The sequence below is a fragment of the Trichomycterus rosablanca genome, chromosome 10 (genome assembly GCF_030014385.1).
Source record: "Trichomycterus rosablanca isolate fTriRos1 chromosome 10, fTriRos1.hap1, whole genome shotgun sequence".
NCBI lineage: Eukaryota > Metazoa > Chordata > Actinopteri > Siluriformes > Trichomycteridae > Trichomycterus > Trichomycterus rosablanca.
Window position 1 is genome coordinate 26,829,603 of NC_085997.1, and position 12,185 is coordinate 26,841,787.

General features: G+C 38.1%; 1 protein-coding gene across 2 annotated transcripts in view; it reads right to left on the reverse strand.

Annotated features, from left to right (window-relative positions):
* Positions 1-12,185, reverse strand: part of afap1l2 (actin filament associated protein 1-like 2) — a 62,093-nt gene that overhangs the window by 25,249 nt on the left and 24,659 nt on the right. For both annotated transcript variants that reach the window (XM_063003061.1, XM_063003060.1), the window contains exons 3-4: positions 10,989-11,060; positions 7,411-7,502 (exon numbers count right to left, since the gene is read on the reverse strand). In XM_063003061.1, coding sequence (XP_062859131.1) covers positions 7,411-7,502; positions 10,989-11,060 — 164 coding nt within the window. The remainder of the gene's footprint in view (positions 1-7,410; positions 7,503-10,988; positions 11,061-12,185) is intronic.

Genomic DNA, 12,185 nt, shown 5'->3' on the forward strand with positions numbered 1-12,185 from the left:
CATAAATGTATCCGTAGCATGTTGCATACTAAATGCCTATACTAAATGCCTATACTAAATAAAAATTTTGTGCAAATTTTGCTTTATTGAGCAACAAGAAGCACGGAGTGACATCCTGTAGTAAAAAAAAAAAACACAGACAGAACTGCCAGGTTCATGGTATTCCTGCCATATTGGGCTTGTTTGAAAAAGCAGTTGCCACCAGTCGGCTGGGTGCCATCTAGCGGGCATAATTGGCAGTGCCTGCAGGGAGGGATGACCGGATTATGTAGATTATCTTTAAACGCTGTGTAAGGCAGACAGAGAGGCGCCTGTGCAGAATGCATGGGTGAAAAGGGGTTCCGCTGGGGGCTGCGGGCAGGTCGGCGGAGGCGTGAGCAGCAATATACCCACCTCGACTGCAATCAGGGATCCCCCAGCAGCGGAAAACAAATTGACTATGATAAATTGGGAGAAAATGGGAGGAAATGAATTTAAAAAAATAGAACAAAAAATCTGTGATAATTGTTTGTAAACCTTATCTCAAATGACAGTACTGTAACCTAAAATACAAATTATAAATGTAAGGAAATGGAAAGACAAAACTGATAACAGACAAAGAGGATCGGACAGGAGAAGAGAGTACAGGAAAGGAAAGAACAGAAAAGAGTAAGTCCAAGTCAAATTCAGTTCTTTAGTGATAATTGTGTTACTGTTAAGTGTTCTTGACTGGGATCTGAAATTGTTATAAACAATAATAATAATAATATAATGATACAATAACAATACTATTAATAACAACATTGTAAGTACAATACAATAAAAAGTATAGATTAGAATATTAAATTAAAAACAAAGTAAGATGAACAGAAGAGTAGTAGAGTAGTAAGAGAAGGGGGCAGCACGATGGCTAAGTGGGTAGCACTGTCGCCTCACAGCAAGAAGGTCCTCGGTTCGATCCCCAGGTGGGGCGGTCTGGGTCCTTTCTGTGTGGCGTTTGCATGTTCTGCGTGGGTTTACTCCGGATGCTCCGGTTTCCTCCCACAGTCCAAAGACATGCAAGTGAGGTGAACTGGAGACACTAAATTGTCCATGGCTGTGTTTCATATAACCTTGTGTGAACTGATGAACCTTGGGTAATGAGTAACTACCATTCCTGTCATGAATGTAACCAAAGTGTAAAACATGACGTTAAAATTCTAATAAACAAACGAACAGCTTCAGAAGGGTGGGTTTTAGTCAGACTTTGGCACCTGGCAACCCGGCTTCCCACAGCCAGCACCCTCGTTAGTCTTAATTCATGACACCTGGACTCAGTACTAAATCAGTGTGTGCATCAAACAATGCAGAGTTTTTGTCAGTACGAGACTAGGTTAACAAGGCAGACAATTGTGTAATGTAATGCAAGCAAGCTAGGTAAACTGATATATATATATATATATATTTATATATATATATATATATATAAATATATATACATATATATATACATATATATATATATATATATACAGTGTATCACAAAAGTGAGTACACCCCTCACATTTCTGCAGACATTTAAGTATATCTTTTCATGGGACAACACTGACAAAATGACACTTTGACACAATGAAAAGTAGTCTGTGTGCAGCTTATATAACAAAGTAAATTTATTCTTCCCTCAAAATAACTCAATATACAGCCATTAATGTCTAAACCACCGGCAACAAAAGTGAGTACACCCCTAAGAGACTACACCCCTAAATGTCCAAATTGAGCACTGCTTGTCATTTTCCCTCCAAAATGTCATGTGACTCGTTAGTGTTACTAGGTCTCAGGTGTGCATAGGGAGCAGGTGTGTTCAATTTAGTAGTACAGCTCTCACACTCTCTCATACTGGTCACTGAAAGTTCCAACATGGCACCTCATGGCAAAGAACTTTCTTAAATCTTAAAAGACGAATTGTTGCGCTACATGAAGATGGCCAAGGCTACAAGAAGATTGCCAACACCCTGAAACTGAGCTGCAGCACAGTGGCCAAGATCATCCAGCGTTTTAAAAGAGCAGGGTCCACTCAGAACAGACCTCGCGTTGGTCGTCCAAAGAAGCTGAGTGCACGTGCTCAGCGTCACATCCAACTGCTGTCTTTGAAAGATAGGCGCAGGAGTGCTGTCAGCATTGCTGCAGAGATTGAAAAGGTGGGGGGTCAGCCTGTCAGTGCTCAGACCATACGCCGCACACTACATCAAATTGGTCTGCATGGCTGTCACCCCAGAAGGAAGCCTTTTCTGAAGTCTCTACACAAGAAAGCCCGCAAACAGTTTGCTGAAGACATGTCAACAAAGGACATGGATTACTGGAACCATGTCCTATGGTCTGATGAGACCAAGATTAATTTGTTTGGTTCAGATGGTCTCAAGCATGTGTGGCGGCAATCAGGTGAGAAGTACAAAGATAAGTGTGTCATGCCTACAGTCAAGCATGGTGGTGGGAATGCCATGGTCTGGGGCTGCATGAGTGCAGCAGGTGTTGGGGAGCTCCCGGAGGGAGGGGATCATGCTCTGCTTTAGTATTTCACAGTACATATTGGAGTTCATGTGTCCCTCAATGAAATGTAACTCCCCAACACCTGCTGCACTCATGCAGCCCCAGACCATGGCATTCCCACCACCATGCTTGACTGTAGGCATGACACACTTATCTTTGTACTCCTCACCTGATTGCCGCCACACATGCTTGAGACCATCTGAACCAAACAAATTAATCTTGGTCTCATCAGACCATAGGACATGGTTCCAGTAATCCATGTCCTTTGTTGACATGTCTTCAGCAAACTGTTTGCGGGCTTTCTTGTGTAGAGACTTCAGAAGAGGCTTCCTTCTGGGGTGACAGCCATGCAGACCAATTTGATGTAGTGTGCGGCGTATGGTCTGAGCACTGACAGGCTGACCCCCCACCTTTTCAATCTCTGCAGCAATGCTGACAGCACTCCTGCGCCTATCTTTCAAAGACAGCAGTTGGATGTGACGCTGAGCACGTGCACTCAGCTTCTTTGGACGACCAACGCGAGTTCTGTTCTGAGTGGACCCTGCTCTTTTAAAACGCTGGATGATCTTGGCCACTGTGCTGCAGCTCAGTTTCAGGGTGTTGGCAATCTTCTTGTAGCCTTGACCATCTTCATGTAGCGCAACAATTCGTCTTTTAAGATCCTCAGAGAGTTCTTTGCCATGAGGTGCCATGTTGGAACTTTCAGTGACCAGTATGAGAGAGTGTGAGAGCTGTACTACTAAATTGAACACACCTGCTCCCTATGCACACCTGAGACCTAGTAACACTAACAAATCACATGACATTTTGCAGGGAAAATGACAAGCAGTGCTCAATTTGGACATTTAGGGGTGTAGTCTCTTAGGGGTGTACTCACTTTTGTTGCCGGTGGTTTAGACATTAATGGCTGTATATTGAGTTATTTTAAGGGAAGAATAAATTTACACTGTTATATAAGCTGCACACAGACTACTTTTCATTGTGTCAAAGTGTCATTTTGTCAGTGTTGTCCCATGAAAAGATATACTTAAATATCTGCAGAAATGTGAGGGGTGTACTCACTTTTGTGATACACTGTATATATTAGGGCTGTCAAACGATTAAAATTTTTAATCGCGATTAATCTCAGAATTTCATATAGTTAATCGTGATTAATCGCATTAAAAAAAAATCTGTGTAAATGTTATAGAAAACAAGGATTTTTAAGTGAAATGTTACAATTAAAATGGTGAACACATTTTATGCTAAATGTACTTATGTTAAAAACTGCTGGGACAAGAGAAAACTGTAAGGGAGTTTATTCACTCACATACTAGGCAGTAAATGTCAGATTGTAGGTTAGAATTTCTCCATCAGCAAACATTGTAGATCAGCGGTGCTTTAGGTGGGATAAGGCGTAGTTATTGTATCAGACTTGTCTGTGGTTGTATCGTGACGATGGTTTGATGGACGTTTCTACACGAAGTGAGTGTGTTTTGACCCTTTGGGGCTTCCATAGTTTATGAACTAACGTGCTCGACTCAGCTTTCCGGTATTCGGTACAGAAGAAGAAGTTAATTAAGTGTAATAAAGTGTTCTGCTCCCGACAACTTGTGAATATAGCGTGTATTTATTTCTTTATTATGCAAGTGCATCACTACCACGATCGGTTACATTATGTTAACAAACCGCAAATGAAAAACGGTGGCAAGTCCGACATTAAAATGTTTGTTCTACCAGTCAAGTGTCAACATGAACTAGAATTTGCGTTAATGGCACTAATTTTTTTAATCGCGTTAAATTGAGGTCGCGTTAATGCGTTATTATCGCGTTAACTTCGACAGCCCTAATATATATATATATATATATGTGTGTATATATATATATATATATGTATATACTGTATACTGTATATATATATAAAATAAAAGCTTTTAAAATTAGTGGAACATGAGCAGTGATGTCAGATGGTACCTAGGGCTGATCATGTTTATTCTTAAATAATTAAGTGAAAGAAAAACAATAATTACCCCAAAATCGCAACATGCGTTGTCAGGTTTCCAAGGGTTGATTGCACTTGTTGGTTATTTAATAATTATCCCCATTGGGAGTCAATCAGTTCATGAAGATCCAGAGATAAATTTGCTCCATAAGCGCTGCACTTGCTTGTTCTACCCTCCCGGTTCAATCTCTGCTCTGAGAACAGTCATGTAAGTATCTGATTTCAGCTTTTCTTCTCCTTAAAGCCCCATTTCTGTACTTGGGTCTGAATCTTTGGTGGTCAAACAGTCTTTCTAAATATTTCACCACCACTGTTACAAATGAATAACACATGACAACAAAAGAATCTGCTGCCTGATCTATTTATACCTCCATGGAGAAACATCTGTCAAAAAGCAAATAACGCTTTGCATGTTTTTGCACTTACAAATGTGTAATTTAAGGACGTCTTTTCTTTAGGGTCCAAATACAGGTCAATTTACTTATGTGTGTGAAAGTGTGAATTATTAGGCCTTATCCACAGTTCCAGTCCTTATTCTGTGAAGTAATTAAAATCAGACGAGATGTTTTAATATAAAGCACAGGTTGCAAAACAATGAGTTAAAGTTTAAAGCATAAACATAAAAACAAATAATTTAAGATTTAAGACAGAGGCTGCTTAACTTATGTCATTGGCATGTGTTGTAGTTTACAGAATTGTTCTTCCCAACATTGTTTATCAATATATCAGACATTTTAAGCAAATTAGTCCTGTATATTTGGGGCCTAATTCAGGAGCTTGGCCCAAATTCATACTAAACAAATATAATTACTTTAAAACTTGCTGTTAAATGTTGTTGCTATTAATGTATAAAGCTGAAGTTCACACAAACTTGTGAGTGACATGGTGAGCTTGGAATTTTAATGATTTGTTTTTTAAACAAAATATATTGTTGGTTTTTTTTCAGTCAAAATGTACATACAGCAACTTAGATTACTTATTTAGTGGGAAATCATATTCTGTGATGTAATTTTTCTGTTTATGGATTTTCCTCCAATGTTCTCATAATCTAGTCGTATCCAAATACCCAGATGTAATTCACCTGCACTCCTGTCCGAAGAGGTTTGCAACCGTCACACGTCATGTTTTGTGCCCACATAAATATACATGGCTAGTTTAACAACATCCATTAAAAAGTAAATGAAACATTGGTCCTAGGGTGAGGGGAATTTGTCTAGATGTAATTAAAAAAGAACCACTAAAACAGGTCTGCTAGAAATGAAATGCTGCTGGAGAATGTGTGACACAGTCAAGCAAGTTTTACATCAACATTGACCTAGAGACTGTTGCATAAAAAAACTCCCAATTCCAAAAATAACACCTTAATTTTTGGCTGACGCTTGTTACTGACCACATGGTCAAAAAAGCAGAAAATCAGTGGATCATTTCTTATAGTGACTGTGGAAAGTGTTTTAACAGCTTTTAATATGTGACAAATATGTTTAGAATACATCTTTCTGTAGGTATTTTTGAACAATATTGAGCAATAAAGAATAATAACAATGACGTTATTGATGAACTTAAATTTTAAATAGTTTTTTGACAAAGATGTACAGTATACGTTTTAGTCATCCTAACTCTTAAAACGTCAACAATAAATTGTTTTCTCAAAATGAAAGTGATTTTATAATTTCATATTATGAAAAAAGCTAGTACAGATTAAACCCATTCCTAATATCTTTCCTTCTCATTATCTTTTACACACACCCGACTGACACATCCACACTTCAGCTTCCAAATACTTGATACAGCTGGTTTTAATCATCCGCAGCACCCTGTGGATGGGTTTGAAGTTTAAAGCCTTCTAACTAGGTTCCACTAATTTTCTCCATCCTCTTGGACCTCTATCTGCCTGACTACAGACCATCACAGAACAGTCAGGTGACTACAGGAGTCGACAAACACTTAACCACACTTCCCACCCATTTTCAAAGACACAAGTCATGTTTAGACACCCTCACTGGCTTGAGATACAATTAGGATAGGGATTAATACCTTGGATCTGACAGTGATTACAGCGTTTTATAAAAGCAGAATTTATTAGGCACTTTAATATGGCTAGTAAAGGGAATTAATAGTTATTTAAAAGGTTTGTAAACTATAAACATACAACTTTTACTAAGATTGAGAATGAAAACTTAAAAAAGTAAAAATATTCAACATCACAGATATTCAACATTGGATGGTAAATACAAGACACGAACAAGGTAAATTATATATTGTATGTTGCTTCTAGTCTGTTTAATAGTCTTTTACATTATTGGTTCCTTTTAAACTGTATTCATTTTCTCTTCCTTTGATAAATATACAGTATAGACTAAAAACAGTAGACTACAATAGACTAAATACAGTATAGATTAAAAACAAAAATCATATTAATTTTCCTAGTAAGATTTTGCTTTAACACAAGCCAATTAAAACAGCTTCAGTTTATATTGGCAAATTCAACAAGATTTTGGAACAGAACTCAATAATTTCTTTAAGTATTTAATTGGGTTGAGATTTGGTGACTCAGAAGACTATAGCCAACAATTTAATGTTATTTTTACATTAATCAAAACAACTTACTGAGCTGTTGTGCCCTGTGATAGATTTGTGATGACACCTCAACAGTGCCACCATATCCCGCTAGTGGTCAAGCAATTAGACATGACTATTCATTTGATGTATGCATTTATCCACTTTTTAAGAATTTGGTAAAGGATAACTGTCAGTGTTATAGTTGTGCATAAATCGACCCCCTACCCAAATGTTATATTCACTGATAGTTCAACTGTTCCAAAGTTAATAAATAGGTGTACCTGATAAAATTACCAATTTGCTTACATGCATTAAATGTATACCCAAAGTATATGATCGCTGTGTTAAAATGGCTGGTCACTCACTGTTCTGGGTGTTGGAAGCTCTGGAAGACTCTTCTGTGGTGCGCTGACATGCTTTCCCACGTTTTCATTGGTCTCTGCATCTGCTCTGGCATCTGGTTAACAAAATGTATTTCCCAAAGAAACCATAATCAGAGATGATTCGCACAATAATACTATTGTATATACACCGATCAGCCATAACATTAAAACCAACTTCTTGTTTCTACACTCAATGTCCATTTTATCAGCTCCACTTACCATAGAGAAGCACTTTGTAGTTCTACATTTACTGACTGTAGTCCATCTGTTTCTCTGCATGCTTTGTTAGCCCCCTTTCATGCTGTTCTTCAATGGTCAGGACTCTCCCAGGACCACTACAGAGCAGATATTATTTAGGTGGTGGATCATTCTGAGCACTGCAGTGACACTGACATGGTGGTGGTGTGTTAGTGTGTGTTGTGCTGGTATGAGTGGATCAGACACAGCAATGCTGATGGAGTTTTTAAACACCTCACTGTCACTGCTGGATTGAGAATAGTCCACCAACCAAAAATGTCCTGTGACCACTGATGAAGGTCTAGAAGATGACCAACTCAAACAGCAGCAATAGATGCATAATTACATTTACAAGGTGGACCAACTAGGTAGGAGAATCTAATAGAGTGGACAGTGAGTGGACACGATATTTCAAAAACTCCAGCAGCGCTGCTGTGTCTGATCCACTCATACCAGCACAACACACACTAACACACCACCACCATGTCAGTGTCACTGCAGTGCTGAGAATGATCCACCACCTAAATAATACCTGTTCTGTGGTGGTCCTGTGGGGGTCCTGACCATTAAAGAACAGGGTGAAAGCAGGCTAAAAAAGCATGCAGAGAAACAGATGGACTACAGTCAGTAATTGTAGAACTACAAAGTACTTCTATATGGTAAGTGGAGCTGATAAAATGGACAGTGAGTGTAGAAACAAGGAGGTGGTTTTAATGTTATGGCTGATCGGTGTATAAATGTGTTATCAGATTTGATAAAACAGAAAGAGACCTAGAAAACGTAAGCCAAATTAATAATATAGCGTTCTATAAGAATACTAGAACACAATAAAACAAATTAAATTAAAGTAACAAAAGCTTTTTACAATGTTTTTAGAGAAATCATTGAAATCCCAAGACTGCCATAAATATGAATCCAAGTGAACGTCCCCCTCATGGCTGTGGTACCTCCCAGTTCTCCCTTCCTGTTATGCTGCAATACTTAGGAATGCTGGAGCCTCACGCTGTAATCTGTGCATTCGACATATTAATGACTTTGTTTACATTATATTTTAACAACAGCCTTTGTTTTTTTTTACCCCGTGGCAGTTCCGACATGAACCTTTTCACCCACCAGTCCAGAAACTCACTATTAGACTATATTCTACCATAGACTGAATTAAAAGATGAGAAACTCAAATCATGTTCTTCTGTTTATCTATTTTTTATCTGTTTACCTATATCATCTGTTTATTTAATCTAATTCTTCGAGGGATCCCTAAAAGGTTTCCGCACTTTTATATTTTTGTTGGAAACGGTGAGGGTGGGAGGAGTAGTAACTGGTAGTGTCTGAGAGACTGATAGAGCTTATAGTCCAGATTTAGCGACATCTGATTTCCACCTTTTTGGATGCTCAAAAAAGCTTTGAGGGGAAGAAGATTTTCATGTGATGATGGCATTGATGGCATTAAAAAGTTGGTACGACACTGGGAAAAATGCATCGGAAGGTGACGACGTAGAAAAGTGATGTAATTTGGTTTTGAAGTTCTTAATAAATAGAGTTTTAAAAGTGTGGAAACGTTTTGAAGAACCCTCATAATTCCTACAAATGTACTCTAGGCCACCCAAGGAGCATGAAGGTCCCAGTTAAGTCTCCCAGTTTCTCTCAAGGTTTCTTCCTTGTAAAACTGTATGTAGGGAGTCTTTTTGCCACTGTTGCCCTCAGTTTGCTCATTAAGGGTTTTTGGTCCCATAAACCCAGAACAGTGCTAAACAAATACATTCATTAGAATGTAAACTTTTGACCTTAACTTAAAGTTAAAAGCTTGTCCTTTAATAATTTACAGTCTGTGGTGATTTTAAAAGCCAATGGCTCTACTCAAGCACTTCCTATCACACATTCCTTTCTGACTTCCTTTGCAAATACTAACATCTGGGTTTGTGTAAGACTAACACCAAACTTGCAGAAGAAAACGCTAAGCCGGCTAGGATAATGGCTGATATTTTTAAGCATTTTTTTACATTCATGTGCAACTCAAAATCTAAATCATTTTTTTCATAGCATGTTCCTAGAACAAATCAAGATAGAAGGCAAAATACATATCCCATGCATCTGGAAAAAAGAATATTCAACCATCGCAAATGTATTAAACTGTAAATTGGAGATTAATCCATAACAAAAAGTATTTAAAAATCTGAAACTACAGACACACTGACTAGGTCAGACTATAGTCTTTATAACTTCAACTAGAAGGACACTGGTAAGAATGTTTACTGTGTTGCTAAGTGCCAGTCTAAGAAAAAAAAAAATCAATGGCTGAGACTAAATGTTTATGAATCAACCATGTTGTAGCCAGTTGTAGCCTAGTGGTTAAGGTACTGGACTAGTAATTGGAATGTCACTGGTTCAATCCCCACCACTGTCAGGTTGCCACTGTTGGGCCCTTGAGCAAGGCCCTTAACCCTTAATTGCTAAGACTGTATACTGTCACAGTACTGTAGGTCGGATTAAAACGTCTCCTAAATGCCGAAAATGTAAATGTAAATGTTCAAGGTGTTATTCCAAAAAGGTCTTAAAAATAGATAGGTAAACCTAAACTAAACATGAAGCAAAACTTCTGGCTTAGATCTAACAAGCCTTCTCAACTTCTTCTCCATTGTAAAACATGATGGCTTCATGTTATGGTAATGCTATCAGCAGCAGAAATCGCAATCTAAAACACAGGTGGTAGGATAGGTTGAACACTTCTTGAAGGCCCTTTTTATCAACACCAACAGCAGCAGATCATCAGATAGTTTATGTCTGATGGCTCTGAAACTAAAAACCTTTATTCATTTGTCCTCTTTCCATTGACCTACGCTAAAAAAGCTTTTTTTTGTTAGACAAGGACTGTTAATCAGACTGATCACAGTAAGCTGCCCTCACATCTATCCATGTACACATATACAGGCTCAGGCAGACAAAATGTGTTACGTCTAGTTCTTCACCGAAATCTAAACAAAGCAGCTATGCCTCAAATAAGGGTCTGGCGGTCATAGACTGAGGGGAGTTATTTAGAAACAGACAGGAAACTGTGGTCGTGGTGGATGGGTGGGTTAATTCTTATCCCACAACCTCACTAAAAATGAAAGAGATTACTTTGCAGTTTACACATGTTCACTAAAATACCATTTGTTTTAGATAAACAAGAACAAAAAATTGGTCTGTTTAGTTTTGTCTATCTACATCACTACAAACGGATCTTTGAATAAACATCATCTGAATAAACAGTTTTCTTAACAGCACACGAGTGATCTGCTGGTGTAAGCTTGAATTAGAAAGGAGATACTGAATCATATACTCACCTTTGTCTGTTTTGTCCTGGTTCTTTCCAGTAACAATAACTTTGTTCATATAGATGTACTCCTCATCACCTCCTTAAGGACAAGAAATACAAAACATCTAAAAATAATAATACTATTAAGGTTCAAAAAACAAAAATCCTATTTAACTTAAATTGACATGTCTGAGTCTTTCTGTTTAGAGTTTGTACGTTCACCTGTATCTGTGTGGGTTTCCTCCGGAAGCTCCAGTTTTCTCCCACAGACCAAAGACATGCAGTCAAACTAGGTATGTGTGTGTGTGTGTGTATGTTTGCCCTGTGATGGACTGGCAACCAGTCTGGGGTGTTTCCTGCCCTTCGCCCAGTGAATTGTACCCACCTTGACCCCTAATAGTGATGATATTACAGACAATTAATAAATGAATGTTAATATACTGTACATTCTATCATGTCCTATGGGGAGACCTTTTTACTTTTACTGAAAGAATGAAGAAAGAATGTCTCAAAATTAATCCATATCCAATGATGGGCTTTAGTAAGTTTAAGACAAAATGGTAAAGTATAGACAATAAATGACCTGTAATTACATAAGCAAGCTGATGGTCTGCTTGTACAGCTGATGTCAAAGGTCTACCTACACTTGTATGGGAGATGGATGTAATGTATTTCCAAATTTGTCCAAAATCCAGTAGATTAGACACTGGAATTCTTTCAACAATGAAGTATTGCCAAACATTTATTATGTATATAAAAATATGTTTAAGTTTTTTGCTAACTAAATATAAAAAAGTAGGAGCAGGGGCTTCTTTCTTCCACAATCACCTCTAAGCTCATGGCAATGTTACATTAATGATTTGGGTTTTTCCCCAATCTTGGCAAATAGACTACTTTGTAATGGGTGCAGTCAAACTGTTTATATGGGCACAGAAAAGTCACCAGCTGTGGACAATAATCATTATCAAGCCTTGCCCAATTTGTTTTGACAAAGAACCATGTTCCAATCACTACTGTGTCACAAATCATTGAAATCTCCAAACATGACATACATGTCCCTTACAAGCATATGTAAACTTCACACTTTGACTGTACGTTAAAGCTAACGTGGGTGGCACAGTAGTGCGGTGGGTAGCACCGTCACCTCACAGAAAGAAGGTTTTGGGTTCAATCCCCAGGCGGGGCGGTCCGGGTCCTATCTGTGTGGAGTTTGCATATTCTCCAT